General features: G+C 52.9%; 1 protein-coding gene across 1 annotated transcript; it reads right to left on the bottom strand.

Moving 5' to 3' along the window:
• Window positions 1–880: 880 nt before the first annotated feature.
• Window positions 881–7,971, bottom strand: HRH2 (histamine receptor H2). Its single transcript, XM_027896367.1, has 3 exons — window positions 6,466–7,971; window positions 3,281–3,443; window positions 881–1,517 (listed from the first exon to the last, which is right to left on the bottom strand). The coding sequence occupies exons 1-2, from the start codon at window positions 7,548–7,550 to the stop codon at window positions 3,425–3,427; spliced, it is 1,104 nt and encodes a 367-aa protein (XP_027752168.1). The 5' UTR covers window positions 7,551–7,971; the 3' UTR covers window positions 881–1,517; window positions 3,281–3,424.
• Between the last annotated feature and the right edge of the window lie 5,582 nt (window positions 7,972–13,553).

Genomic DNA, 13,553 nt, shown 5'->3' with positions numbered 1-13,553 from the left:
TCCGAGCCTGCGCTGCTGCCGCTCTGGGTCCGCACCTGGGGGGCTGCGGGGTGTCCCCTGTTGCCCCCCAGGGTGTCCCCTGCTCCCCAGACCCGGACAATCACCGCGTGGGTGTCGCCATCCTGGTCTAGCCCCATGCTGGGAGCCCCGTCTAGGCACCCCTCCCTCCGGTAGCCCCCCCGGATCTCGGGGCAGGGGTGTCCTGGGGCAGCCAGAGGAGCACCAGGACCGAGTTCTGCTCTCGCCCATGCTCTCTGTCGGGCAGAGCCCCGGTGCACATGGAACCAGCTGGAATGGGGGCTCAGCTGCCTTCCTGGAGGATCCTGCAAATCAGGGATGCTGCGGGGTGCAGGGTAAGCACGCTGTATGCAGGGTAATGGGGGTCAGGTGTATTCCAGGAGGAAAACTCTTGCCCTACTGCACAGCAGTTTGGGGATCCATGTGTGTTCCCATCCTACCTGGTCCTCGCTGCCTGCTGCCCACTTTCTCCCATCAGAAACCAGGGAGGGATCATCTGGCTGATCCCACAGGCCAAGATACGCTCTAGGAGGTGACAGCCTTGCTCAGGGCAGCTGCAACTTGTATCCTGGGGACTTGTGCTATGTGTGTCCAGACTGTGTCCTAGCAGAGGGATGGGTCAGCAGGTACTGGGGGAGAGGGAGACATTTCTCAGGACAAAGCATGCCCCAAAAAATCAAGCATCTCATTTTCCTTCTGTCTTAAACAGATTTTTATATTACTGATGATTTCTACACAGGCTCAGAGCAGACACATCCTCTTTTGGCAGTCCTAGTGTTGAGCTGCTGGAGAGGGCAAAGGCTGGGGCAAACCCTGACTGATTAGTGTCTCCCCATGGCCCAGCAGGCTCCAGGGCCCCTCTCCCACTTGCAGTGGGGCTGGGACAGGGGGTGTGAATCAGGGAAAGCACCAGGGATGCCAGAACCTCCCCAGCATGGGAGGCAGTTTTGCTCCAGCACTGACGCTGAGGGACTGGGATGTCCTGAGCATGGACATCCAGCACTTGTGACATCCAACACATCTGCCATGCTGAGCCCTCCTGCCATATCACCCTTCACCTACCAGGACCCCTGCCCCCTCTGAGGGGTAGATACATCCCTTGGACGGGGTACCAGCGAAGGTAATGCCTGTGTTGCCCTTCTCCATCCTACACTGGTCTGTCTGGCACCAAGACCTCAACTGCAGCCCCTTTTCCTCCCCACCCTGTGCCCTTCCAGCCTAATCCACTCACTGCTGTGGGCCTGGGGAGGGCATCCCTATCCCAGCCCTGCCAGGGGCACACACTGGCTCCCAACCCAGCTCCTCAGGCACCTCTGCCTGCTGGTGTGAGACTTGATTCTGGAAGTGTTACTGCCCTGAAAGAGCAGGGGAGAGGCTCTTCTGCATCTTCTCCAAGGGCTCTTCGAATACACCACCCTCCTGGGAAGAAACCTGGGTGGGCAGAGGCCTCTCCAGCAGTTTTGAGGATGGAGCAAATGCCACGTGCCAGAGTAGGGATCCTGCAGGGGAAGAGAAAGAGTGATCAGTGGCTTTGCAGGATGCAGATGGCTCTTTTTCCTCCCTCCTTTCCTGCTCCCCACTATAAGGGATGCTGTATTAAGCACCCACTGTGCCTGGGAGGGACTGTGATGTGATGCTGTGAGGATGCTCTCGGCAGAGCACGACTAAATGCCGAGTGCTGACATTTGGGCAGAGCCGAGCAGACTTGCATCACCTCAAGGCCTGTCATCTGACACCCCTCTGAGTAATATCGTTTTGCTTTGTGGCTTTCTCTACCTGTTCTTCCTGTCCCTTGGGCCAACCAGCAGCAGTGGGTTGTTGCTTCTTCACATAGCTTGGTAAAAGTTGGTATCCTGGGGTTGGCAGTGCTCTGTTCCTGGGCGCTCCTTCTCCCATGGCCCCTCTCTCTGCTACTGCACGTGGGTCAGGGACTCTTTGGGTGGGTGTCCAGCATGAGATGACATTTCCTGCAGCCACTCCCATGCCACAGAGAGGAAATCTGTGGCTACACCAGGACCTCAGATCTCCTGCAAACCTCATCCTCAGACCTTTGCTTCATTCTGCTGATTAGATCAGCAGTCTCTCAAGAGGTGGCTGGTATTTTGCTTTTACATTACGGAAACTACATGTGTTTCAGAACATATGCATGTCACAGTGAGGAAAAGCATGAAGCAGAAGAGCAGGAATTGGTGTCCTCTCTGCCCCTGCTGCTGGGCAATGACAGCAGCAGAGATGATTGCCTTGTGTCTGCACTGCCAGGGGGTGAGTGCTGTGCCTGCCCTGGGGAGCGTTACTGTGTGCTTTGTGGTTTCCAGGCTCGGAGGTTCACTCTGCTCCTTCCTGCAGGGCAGCAGTGATGCCACCCCAGAGAGCAGCATCTGCAGCCTCCAAGCCTTTGGTTCTCCTTCTGCTGATGGGCAATGGCATTTCCAGGGTGATTCACAGGGAGTACCTCTAAGAAGTGCCCCAGGGCAGGAGGGCCCTGTGCTCCAGCTCCCTCCCAGCTGCACGTGTGGACAGACAGCACCAGCTCCTGCCATTGCTGTGACCTTGCCTAAGGTTAGAAGTGCTCAGTGTGCAGCAGGGACAAAGTGTACCCAACTTCCAGCATGTAGGTGACTGCATTTCCCCACAAGGCACAGTCAATACAGAGAGCCCAGGTTATCAGCATGCAGCTTTCGAGGGAGAGCATGTGGAGGTCAGGGTGACCTTGCCTGGCTCTCCCTGAGAAGCCCTGCACAAAGTGGCTCTCTGGAGCTGGGAGGGATCCCCTTTGCATGGCAGCCGTGGCCTCCAGCCCAGCACCACTGGGAGAGAGCAGCAATGCCTGGTGCAGCATCAGCTCTTCACCCTGGGAGCCCTGCCAGCATCTCCGCCAAAGCTGCTCACAATTTATGTGGATGCAGGCTTGCATGAAAATGAGGTGTGCTAGAAATGTATGGTCTGAATGCAGCTGCCTCTGCAGTGTATGAGGGACAGGCAGGATGCAGCATCTTCCAGAGCACTGCAGGGTGGTTCTCTAAGCCCAAACCTCCGGGGCAGCCGAGAGATAGCCAGCTCTGTGCACGTCCCCTGGGCTTGGGGCTGGGTTTGGAGAGAAAACGGTGCTGGATAAAGGAATGAGGATGAATCTTTGATGGTATCACCCTCTGCACCAGGTATCAGGATGGGATGGCTGGACCAGGGAAAACGCAGTGGATGCCACAGCAGGGAGAGCTGCCTCTCCCTCGCTTGCACCCCACGACCCCAGCCCCATACTCACCCTGCAGCCTTTGCCTCTGCTGTTGAGTTTCTCGCTGAGGAAAGCTGTGTTGTCCTTTGACCTCACACACAGGATTTTGGAAGAGGGCAGCCAGGAGTTGAAGGCTGGGAGATGTGGGTCCTAGGGCAGCAGGCTGACTGAGACTCATGGGAGAGCTCTGGTGCTGGAAAGGGTTACATTGCACATGAAGATAGAAATACACAGAAAAGGAAGAGACCAATCTGTGAGTGGTTTTGGTCTGTGAAGCACCAAGTAGTGCCTGCCTGGTGTCTGCCCCCTGAAGCCAGCAGCTATGGCAGGGACACTGACTGGGACAGTGACTCTTTCCTATGGAAACTGTCTTCTCTGACCATATATTGTGGCCATGGTCCTGCCTCAGGCTGCCCTGAGCACAGCTGATGTGTTTTCTGCCCAATATATCCCTGATAGTGCTGAACACTCCTTCTCTCAGGATTTTAATCTCTCTGGACTGCAGGGACTGGTCTCACAGCCTACAGCCATGAGCATGCTGAGCACCAGATCTCTTCTGAGCTCTGTCCCACTGCACTGAAGCAGCTCTCTGAGGTCCATCAGTGATTTTTTTTTAAACTGGTTTTGTGTGAAATGAAATGCCTTCCCCTGGTGCCCAGTGGGGAGACGGAGGCAGCTGTGTTCCCTTGCATCTCTGCTTGGCCCTGCCCTCTCCACCCTAGCTGGTCCTCAGCCATGGAAATGCCTCCAGTCCTTTAAAGGCTCCTGCGGCTTTTCATTCCCTGCCCTTCTCTTGACACCCCTGAGACTCGCTGCAATTCTTTAGTATTCCCACTCTTGTTTGTTGGTCTTTTCTCTATGCTTCATAACTGAAAAGAACATTGTTATTAAGGGCAACGGTTCAAAATTCTACTGGTTGTGCTTTCCCTTGAATGACCCCATGGAGCTACTCTGAGCAGAGCTCTTCTGAGCTCTGGGCCTTCTTATTTGGGGGGTTATGAGCTCATAGAATGATTCATGTTGGTCTTTTTATGTTAACATGACTGGGAAGACTACACAGGGGAGAAGAGGGAGAGGAACCAACTCAGTTTGTGCTTGGGGTGAAATTGGCTGCCAGTCTTGTGGTGAATAGGTAAATCTTGTGCCCACCTGTCTTGTGTGGTATTATTTGAACCAGGTCATCTGCCAACAGCAGATGTTTATATATGTGACTATGGAAAAAAGGGTTAGAGGGGGTCACATGTGATCATTGGTGTGCAGGTGAGAGGGCTAAGAAGAGAAGGAGAGAAAGTAAAAGCAATAACTGATCATTTGGTGCTTGAGCAACTCTTATCTGATTGCGAGCGGAAACCACAGTGGTGGTGCTGTGTAGGATGGGAGGGAGCTCTCTGGATTTAGAAAGGTCAAGAAACATTCCCGTGCTTAAGCCTTCCCTCTGGGAAACCAGGGGAAGAATCTTTTCTACCCGGAAAAGCTAGAAGGGGGAAAGCCAGCAAGTCAGTGACCTTGACCTCTGTCTGTGGAACAGAAACCCATTTTTCTTCCCCTTTTATCTCCCTCCATCTCATTATCCTCCCCTTGTGGTAGGCAGCATTTTGAGAAGTCATTGACATTTAACTTATCCTCTCTCTTGGCTGAGTAGGGATGTCCCGGCAGCCTGTTTCCCATCGCCAGCTCTCCTGGTTCAGCTGCAGAGCCCCAGCAGTGAGCTCCTGGTTTGCCCAGGGGCTGCACTTTTGTGTGAGTAAACAAGACAGCTCTCTTTGTCTCTCTGTGTTTGCAGAAACATCTCCACCACGTCAGACACATTTTCCATATGTTTTTATATACAGCCTATAACTACATCTACCAAATGCTATACCTTTGGACTAATTCCTTGGAAACTGAAAAGGCAGCCCTAGGAGCTGCATTCTTGCATTTCTTCACATTCATCCACCCCTCTGTATCTCCTCTGCTGCTCCTGTCCTTTGGGTAAAGTCATGTTGGAACCCCAGGGGATGCACGATGCTGGCTGAGCTTTTTGGATGGCTCTGAACTTTGGTTCACCTCCCTGTGTTCTCCTTTTGGTGGCTTGAGACCGTGTTTCTGGGGCAGGATCAAGGGCACGTGCTGCAGGAGACAGCACGAGTGCGGCTTCTTTGCTGGCACGCTGGGAACAGCGAATCAAAGGACTCCTTATCTATGGATGGAAAGTTTCTGGGCTGCTTATCAGGCACTGCTTAGAGGTTAGATTAGTCTCAGGAGCAGCAGTTTGACAGCAAGCATCTCTGTTCTTGTGCTTGTCTGAGTGAACACCTTGGAGTGAGGGGGTGCGGGGGTGGCACAGCCTTGCAGGGATGTGGGTGCCCAGAGAGAGGACTGGTGCCACAGCCTGGCACAGAGACTTGCACCCCTCCTGCTTCCTCACTGCACCCATACCCCTCAGTGGGGCTGACCCTCATGACATGCTTGGGACGATGCTGAGGGAATTTTTGGCTCTAACTTTACATGGGTATTATTAGTATTTCTAAAAACATTTGCCAACCTAATTTTGGCTACTCTTGCTCCTTTTCCAGAGATGGAAATGGAACTTGCTGTTGGCTGAATTCACTCCTGATGCAAACTGATGGCCAAAATGCTGACAGTGCGTGGCTTGGCTGGAAAGGGAAACAGCCGAGCTGCTCTGCAGGGAGCTGGGGACCCAGACCTTGGCTCCTGCAGGGACTCTCTGCTGGGCCACATCTGCTGTGACTCTGTGCCCCAGGACTAATTCCTGTTTTCCCCTCTGTGATGGGCGATCACCTTTCCTGAGCCCCTGCAGCTCTGCTGTGTGCCTGGACTTTGCTTTTTGCTACTGGGACCTGGCTGTTTTTTGGGAGCAGCCTCAGCTAATGGCTACACCCTGTGCAGATGCAAAACTGTTCCCATTACCCAGCAAAGCCAGGAAATGTTTTGTGCTCCCTGTGAACAGTGGCAATTGCAGGGGAGGCCAGCCATGTGGGAAGCTGGAGTAGCTAGACCTGTGCTACCAGAGTGGAGGGACACAAGCTCAGCCCCTGCGCGAGGTGATGAGTTTCTATTTGGCTGCAAAGATCAGGAGTTGCCTGGGCAAGGATGTCCTGATGGGGCATCACCTTGTTGCTTAAAAGTTCATGGACAGTGTGGGGTCCCCACCTCTGCCTTCCTCTCTGGGGACAGACCTACCATCAAAGCCCCACGGGTAGGAAGGCTCTTACCTCTTGCGGGCTCCATCGGTCAGCAGGATCCCCTTCTCATTCCTCATCTCCATTTTCAGGGTTTTGCCCTCCTGCCTGCCCTGGCCCTGCCTGCCCCTGGATTGGGCCTTCTGGAGGGGAGGCAGGCGGGAGCTCCTGGGACCCCCCGTCCTCCAGCAGCGCAGCAAGTGCTGATACGCCACTCGGAAATCCCTGTTGAGTGTCCCGTAGAGGATGGGGTTCAGGGCTGAGTTGGCATAGCCCAGCCAGAGGACAATGGACATGGGTGTGCCTTTCACCTTGCTGTCCCCCCACATCCCCCGGTACGTGAACACGGTGAAATAGGGGAACCAGCACACGATGAACGCTCCCAACACCACTGCCAGCGTCACAGTGGCTTTGTGCTCTTTCACCATGGGTGACGTGGGGGTGTTGCACCATGTGTGGTTTATCCTCTTGGCTTGCTCCCTCGCTATCTTGAGTATCCGGTAGTAGGTGACGCACATGATGACCAAAGGGATGTAGAAGGTGAGCAAGGCGTCCACTAACCCATACACAGGGTTCACCTCCAGCGTGCACTCCTTGTTGCAGATGGGGACCGTGTTTTGGACTGCTGTCCCATTGGTGTTCCAGCCCAGGTGGATGGGTAGGAAGGAGACCATCAGTGAAACAGTCCAAATAACAACCAAACCCACAGCCACCCGGGGAGCAGTGACCAGCTGGCTGTAGCGGAGTGGGGTGGTGACAGCGATGTAGCGGTCCAGGCTGATCAAGAAGAGGTTGAGGATGGAAGCCGTGCACAGCATGACATCCAGGCTGCTGTAGATGTTGCACAAAGTGCTGCCAAAGGGCCACTCTTTGGCGAGCTCATAGAAGGCAGAGAAGGGCAGCACCAGGAGAGCCAGCAGCAGGTCAGTGATGGCCAAGGAGACGATGATGCAGTTTGTCAAGCTGCGGAGCCGGCGGTCAAGGGTGACGGCCAGGCAGACTATGATGTTACCACAGAGAGTGATCACAATGAGGATGACGAGGCAGGACCCAACCAGCAGCTGCAGGGGAAAGTCCATCCTTTCTTGAGAGCTTGTATGGTTGTAACATGGATCCATGGTGTAGCTGCATGGATGGAGCAGCCCTGCTCTCACCAGCTCTGAAGCTACTTGGAGTAAGCCTCTATCAGGCAGGTCTAGAGACCTTCCCAAAGTGACCCTTGGTCTACAGGGACCTTGGAGAACATTGCAGAGTTACTCTGCATGCTCAGCCTTGTGTGCTGGAAATAACATGGCCTGGGGAAAGACGTGGCCCTGCAGCTCACTTATATCCATTGGCCCCATGTGGGAGCTCAGCGCTGGAGCTGACAACCTATGTCAGCTGCTGGTGGCTCTCAACTGCTCCTTTTCTTCTCCTGCCTTCTCCTTTCCTCTGAGCAACCATGGGTTCATGTCTTGTGGGCTCTCATGCTCTATACATGTTTGGTTGGTGACAGGGGTCAGCAGTGCTCCAGCAGGGACAAGAGTTTTGCCACCTCCCAAGGACCCCTGCAAACAAAATGTCTGGTGAGACACTGGCACAGGTTGCCCAGAGAAGTTGTAGCTGCCCCATCCCTGGAAGTGTTCAAGACCAGGCTGGATGAGGATCTGAGTAACCTGGTCTAGTGGAAGGCGTCCCTACCTATGGAAGGGCGTGGAATGAGATGTTTTGTAAGGTTGCTCCCAAAACAAACCATTCTGTGATTCTTTGAAAGCACCAAGTCAGAGCTGAAGTGGTCAAAGGACCTTTGAGCTTCCCCCCAAACCCCTCCAAAATCAGAGTGTCTGCACCTCCCTAGCTGCTCCAGCCCACTTAAACCCAAATTGGAAAGTCCTTTGGCAGCCAGACACACATGTACCTGCTAGTTGGGCCCATGTAGCGTAGATATGCTGAGAGAAGGGCAGGAATTTTAGAAGTATCAAGTTCCTACAGGCTTACAATAAAAGCGAGGACTAGGAGGATACAAGGAAAGAATTTTCCTGAGAAAGAAGTGCTTATGCAATCTAGCAAAATTAGTTCCAACTAAATAGTTTCTGAAGATTGGCTGTGGTTGTCAGTCTCATTAAACTTTGCCCTTGTATCTGTGCTTTGCAGCAGCCCATGCTTTGGGTTGGTCCCTGCCATCACTAACCAGTAGCTCCAGCAGCCTGGGTAAGAAATCCTCACTCTGCTCTGGGCCCTGGGAAGGAATCAAAACATCCCTTGTAGACTTACTTTTTATGGCTATTTTCTGTATGGATATAAATAACAAAAGGCTGCATTTTTCAAGGGCAGAAACAACTTCCTCTAACTTCCAAAAGAGCTCCAAGTTGCTGATTATGGTGGTCACCGGAACCATACTGCAATTAGATTGAAAGGGGCCTCAGTTCCAGTGTGACTGGAAGCAACACTGATGTCGGGAATGTACCCAAAGGAGATCCTCACGGAGCCACCTGTGGCACAGCTTGGTCTCCCACCATAAGGTTCTCCTGTGAGGTGATGATGGGGGAGAGCTGTGCTGGTTCACATGGGAGATGCATGACCCAGCTCTCCAGGCTCTCTGCACCCCATAGAAGGCAGCGAAACCCTCCCTGCTGGTGCCCAGGCTTGTGCAGGAAGGTAGAGCTGATTCTCTGCAGGGTGCAATAGCCTGCAGAGACGGAACAAACAGAAGAAACTCCAGAAAATGAAAAGGTCTGGCCTTGTCAGAGGGCAGAGGTGAGATTTTAAACTCACCCTGCAAGAACAAGATAATGCTGTGGAGTAGGCTGAAATACTCTTCAGATGATTTATATCTTTGATTCAAGGTTAAAGGCATGAGGGCCAAGGGAGGAAGTATACCAGCTAGACTGCATGAGTAAATAACCACTGATTGCCAGGAACCATAGGGGAGAGAGATGGGGACTGGACCACTGAGTTTGTAGGCGATACCCACAGCCCTGCTGCCTCTAAAGGCACGGAAAGTGAACGACAGGGAACAACCCAGCCTCTGGGAAGCCTTTTGCTGAGCAGAGCAAACTCACTGCCAGACAGGAGGTCCTCTGAATTTGGGTGCTGGGATTAAGGCTGCTGGGAGAGGGATGTGATGCTTTCCAGCACGGTGGCAGTGTGTGGAGCGGTTCCTCACCTCCCGCCGCAGCGCAGGCTCTTGCCATGGAAAGCTCTTTGTTCACACACAAAAGGAGTGTGGAACAAGCTGAGCACTGCCTGCCCACTGACGGCAATGAGGAGAACAGGTTGTTCTCGCAGAAGGGTATTTCCAAGTGAAAGGGATGGTTTTTTTTTTTTTTCGTCGCTCCCAACATGTGGAAATGGCAGATTAAATTATAGGGGGAGTAGCACACTTAGAAAATGCAGTGGGTGGATTGCAGCCTCCTACGTGGCTGCTTCACCACACACCAACAACCTGCTCTTGTCACCAGCTTTTGCAGCTTATGTGGTCTCTGCTGGGCCTTGTCTTGGGCTCTGCTGGTGAGCCCCAGCTCTGGGCACATCGACACATTTGGCACCTGCTGTGGTGTCAGGGGTGGCCCCCAGTTCATCCCTGTACAGCACACCTCGCCAGAAGGAGTTTTGCTTCTTATTGTTTTTTCAAATTAGCTCAGAGCAAGGAATGGCCACTTGGAAGAGGGCAGAGGCATCCCCATCTCTGCAGAAGAGCACTCAGGTAGAGCTGGGATTTTGGTGGCTCAGTGTGGGCTGCAGGGCTTGACTGCCCTTGCAAACCCTGGAATTTCCTTGGAATGTTCCTCCACAGGACAGGGCAGAACCTGCTGCCTGTAAGGTCAGATGTGTGATATTGTCACCCTAACTGTGGCAGAGGTGCAGGAGACTTCCCTGTATCCCTCACCTAAATTATCTCATGGCAACATTCCCAAAAATGAACATGGCCTCTGGACACAGCTTTGCAGGAAAAGCAGGCTGGAGGGCTGGTACAGGTGAGGGGCTGTCAGCCCACTGCCATCAGGACACAGTCCCTGGAATGATGCATCCAGCTCAGGGCTCTCTCCTAGAGCCTCGGCTCTCTGGCACTCCAAATCTGCCCTTGGCTTTCTGCCCAGGTCGCTCACAGCCACTTTTAATACCTGTGTCCCCTGCTCTTGTGTTCTGGCAGAGCAAGTTGATTTCCTCCTTGATGAACGAGTGGAGCAGCTGTTTCCCATGGCAGTCTTTCCAGCAACAGCCTGAATAAATGATACCCTTCCAGCCCTGTCTCACCAGGCAGCTTTTACGTTTACCTGATTATCCTCATTATCACAGCCTGGACCTGTTCATAGTTCAAAATCACCCTCCTGACATTAAAAGGACCAGAGCAGGGCATTGCTTCTGGGTCATCCTTCTAGTGCCTTTTCCAGTGGTGCTGGTGCTCTGATGGACACTATCTCTGCTGTGAAGACTTGTCAAGTTGCATTTGTTTTGTTGCAGTCATCCCGGGGTTCCCTAAAAGCCAGATATTTTTCCTGTGGTGTTTTCAGCTGTTTAGAGTAGAAATTTTTGGGTTTAGGCCCTAAGCATATGAATTTGTGCTAGCCCAGTGTGTCTCGTTAATCTTCAGATCCTCTGGTTCTTCTCCTGTAGTACTTAGTGCCTTGTCAAGTGCAAAACTTTTCCCAAGTTTCTCACCAGTACATTTTCTTAGAGAAACCCTCATTTTCTGAGCCAAGACCACTAATGAAAATCATTAAATAAAATTTACCTCTAGGCTGATCTTTAAGGAACTCCGTTAATAGCCTTCTTTGGTGCATTAATGATCCTTCCATTGTAATGTCCTATCATCTTCCCATTATCCTCTTTACAATTCTCATACTAATTTCTGCCTTCTCTTGCCTGAGCAGATATTTTCTGCTCTGTTGCAGTCCATGTTACATTTGATCCACTGTGTTTAAAATGGCATTTATCTCCTCTGGGGAGGGGGCTGTGATTCATTCACTGGAAATTTCTGTTGCATTTTACCCTTTTATTCCACACCCCCCGCTCCCCCATCTTTCAGCATCCTTTCCTTCAACATCGTTAATTCCAGCACTTTGTGCACTTTTGCAGTACGATTAATGGGATGCAGCGCCTGCTCCAGCAGTGTAGGGATTGCATTGGCTGCTCTCCCTTCCTGTGCTTCTACTTCTGGCAAAACAGGTTTGCTTTAAAATCTGTTAAAAGCCTGTGTACATTGGCACCGTGAGCGGATACATGGGCAGAGAGGAGCACTCAGTGCCTGGATGTGGCAGCCTGTCTTTGGGAAGTGTTTCCCACCACCGGAAAGGGCACCGACAGAGGTGGTTGCGGGCTCAGGAGAAGCTCCACATGAAACACTTTAGCCCCATCCTGGGGACGCTCTCAGGCAGACCTGAAATGTTATTCTGCCTCCTGCGTTAGCTTCTTTCCGAGAAAAGTGCTGGCAGAAGTCAGCAGCAGAGCGAATTCCCTGGCCCCACAGAGCTTGCAGCAGAGCATCATAGCTTTTTCTAAAATTATATTCAAGTGCTTCCTGAAGTTAAACATCTGGGCATGCTGTGAGAGGTACTTCAGCCAGGGCTGTGAGATGGGCAGGAGTGTGGGGGTTTCTGCTGGTCTGAGAGAGGATGTTTGGGGTTCCATGGTGGGGAGCAGGCAGGGCTGGCAGTTGCAGGGACCCTGAAAATGGGCTTCCTGACCCCTGCCAGAGCCAAGAGCCTGCCCCACATGGGACAAGAGCAAATGTGCCAGAACCAGGACTTGAGGGCGATGTGAGAGAGGACAAATGTGAGTGGTGCAGAAACTAGTTTGCCCTGCTGTCTGTGAAGGGTTTTGGTGAGGTTTTGGGGTAGTTTTCAGTTTATGAGAAGCCTTCTTGGGAGGGCTGTGCTCCTCCTATACAGTGCTGCACTTCATAGCATCCCCCAGCATGCCTCTGCCCCTGAGCTCAGTGAGCCCCATCACTGGAATTTCAGCTCCCTTGTTTCCACCTCTTCCTTGAAATCCCTTATCTCCCCTCTGCTTCTCAGGGCAGGGCTATCGAGTGTGCTGCTCACTCATCCAAGGTGCTTCATGCCCTCATTTGAGTGGGTAGACACAGCTCACCCTGAATCTTACAGGTGCACAAAGGGAGTTTCAGTCTCATTTCAGCAGAGCCCCTTTGGAATCTCACTGCACCTCTGGGGCTCTGAGGGGGATACTGGTGTCCTGTGCGGCTGCATCCCCAGACACTTCTCCTTCAGAGCCTGGTGCTTTCTCTTCCCCATCCCAGCCTGATCCCTGATACAAGGCAGCAACTATTGAGTCTGACATGAGCAGAGGGGCTGGAGGAGGCAGGACAAAATTCCCATCGCTGCCACCAGCCCTCCATCATGCTTCCCCAGGAGGAAAAGGACTCCACGGGTAAGGCAGTTAGGACCCCCGAAAGCAGGAAACAAAGAGATATGGGGAACCCAGCACAGCAGAGCAGTCAGCATTTCAAAAGTTAGTTCTGCAGAGAGTGCGCAGGAAAGGTGAAACTGAAAACAAAGCTTCAGGGCTCACGGGTGCTCTTGGAGTCGCCCAGTTTCCCATCAGAGGCCCCAGGGTTCAGCCTCCTGATGAAGCCTATTCTGGGCAGGGCACAGCGAGCAGTGCATACCCTTGGGGATTACCCACCCTTCCTGTGCCAGAGCTACAGCCCAGCTTGGGGGTACCCTGCCTCACAGAGCCGACTGTGCCCTGGGATGGGGCAGCAGCAGATGCCCAGCAGCTGGCAGGGTGTGGAGGTTGGATGGAAGGGCTGGAGTGCTCAGAGAAAGGGCTCAGACAGCTCAGTGCCTCAGTTAAGAAACTTTGTGGGGAAGCTGCTTGGACAGAGAGGCTGCACACCAGAGATGTTCAGGCAGGGCAGGGCTCTGCCTCTGTGCCCTGAGCACACTCCACCCTCGTCCTTGCTCTGACCCTGATCAGCTGTCTCCACCAGTAATAGCCAAAAAAAGTCCCCAAACTGTCCTCTGCTCCAGCCACCCGAGGGTGGCACAAGGGTCTGATGACCCAGGTGGCCCATTGCAGGGTCAATGGGCTTAGCACACCCCAAACTCAGCAGCGACCCACCAACCTCTCTGAGATCTTATCTAGAAAGTAATTTACCAGTGTATCAACTAAGCAAAAAG

This window comes from Empidonax traillii, unplaced genomic scaffold (genome assembly GCF_003031625.1).
Source record: "Empidonax traillii isolate 1590-97213 ecotype Southwest subspecies unplaced genomic scaffold, ASM303162v1 scaffold495:size1017845, whole genome shotgun sequence".
Taxonomy (NCBI): Eukaryota; Metazoa; Chordata; class Aves; order Passeriformes; family Tyrannidae; genus Empidonax; species Empidonax traillii.
This window is presented reverse-complemented; position numbering and strand designations above follow the sequence as displayed.

Excerpts from the sequence above, each read along its gene's own strand:
- HRH2 (XM_027896367.1), bottom strand. The coding sequence starts at position 7,550 with ATGGATCCATGTTACAACCATACAAGCTCTCAAGAAAGGATGGACTTT.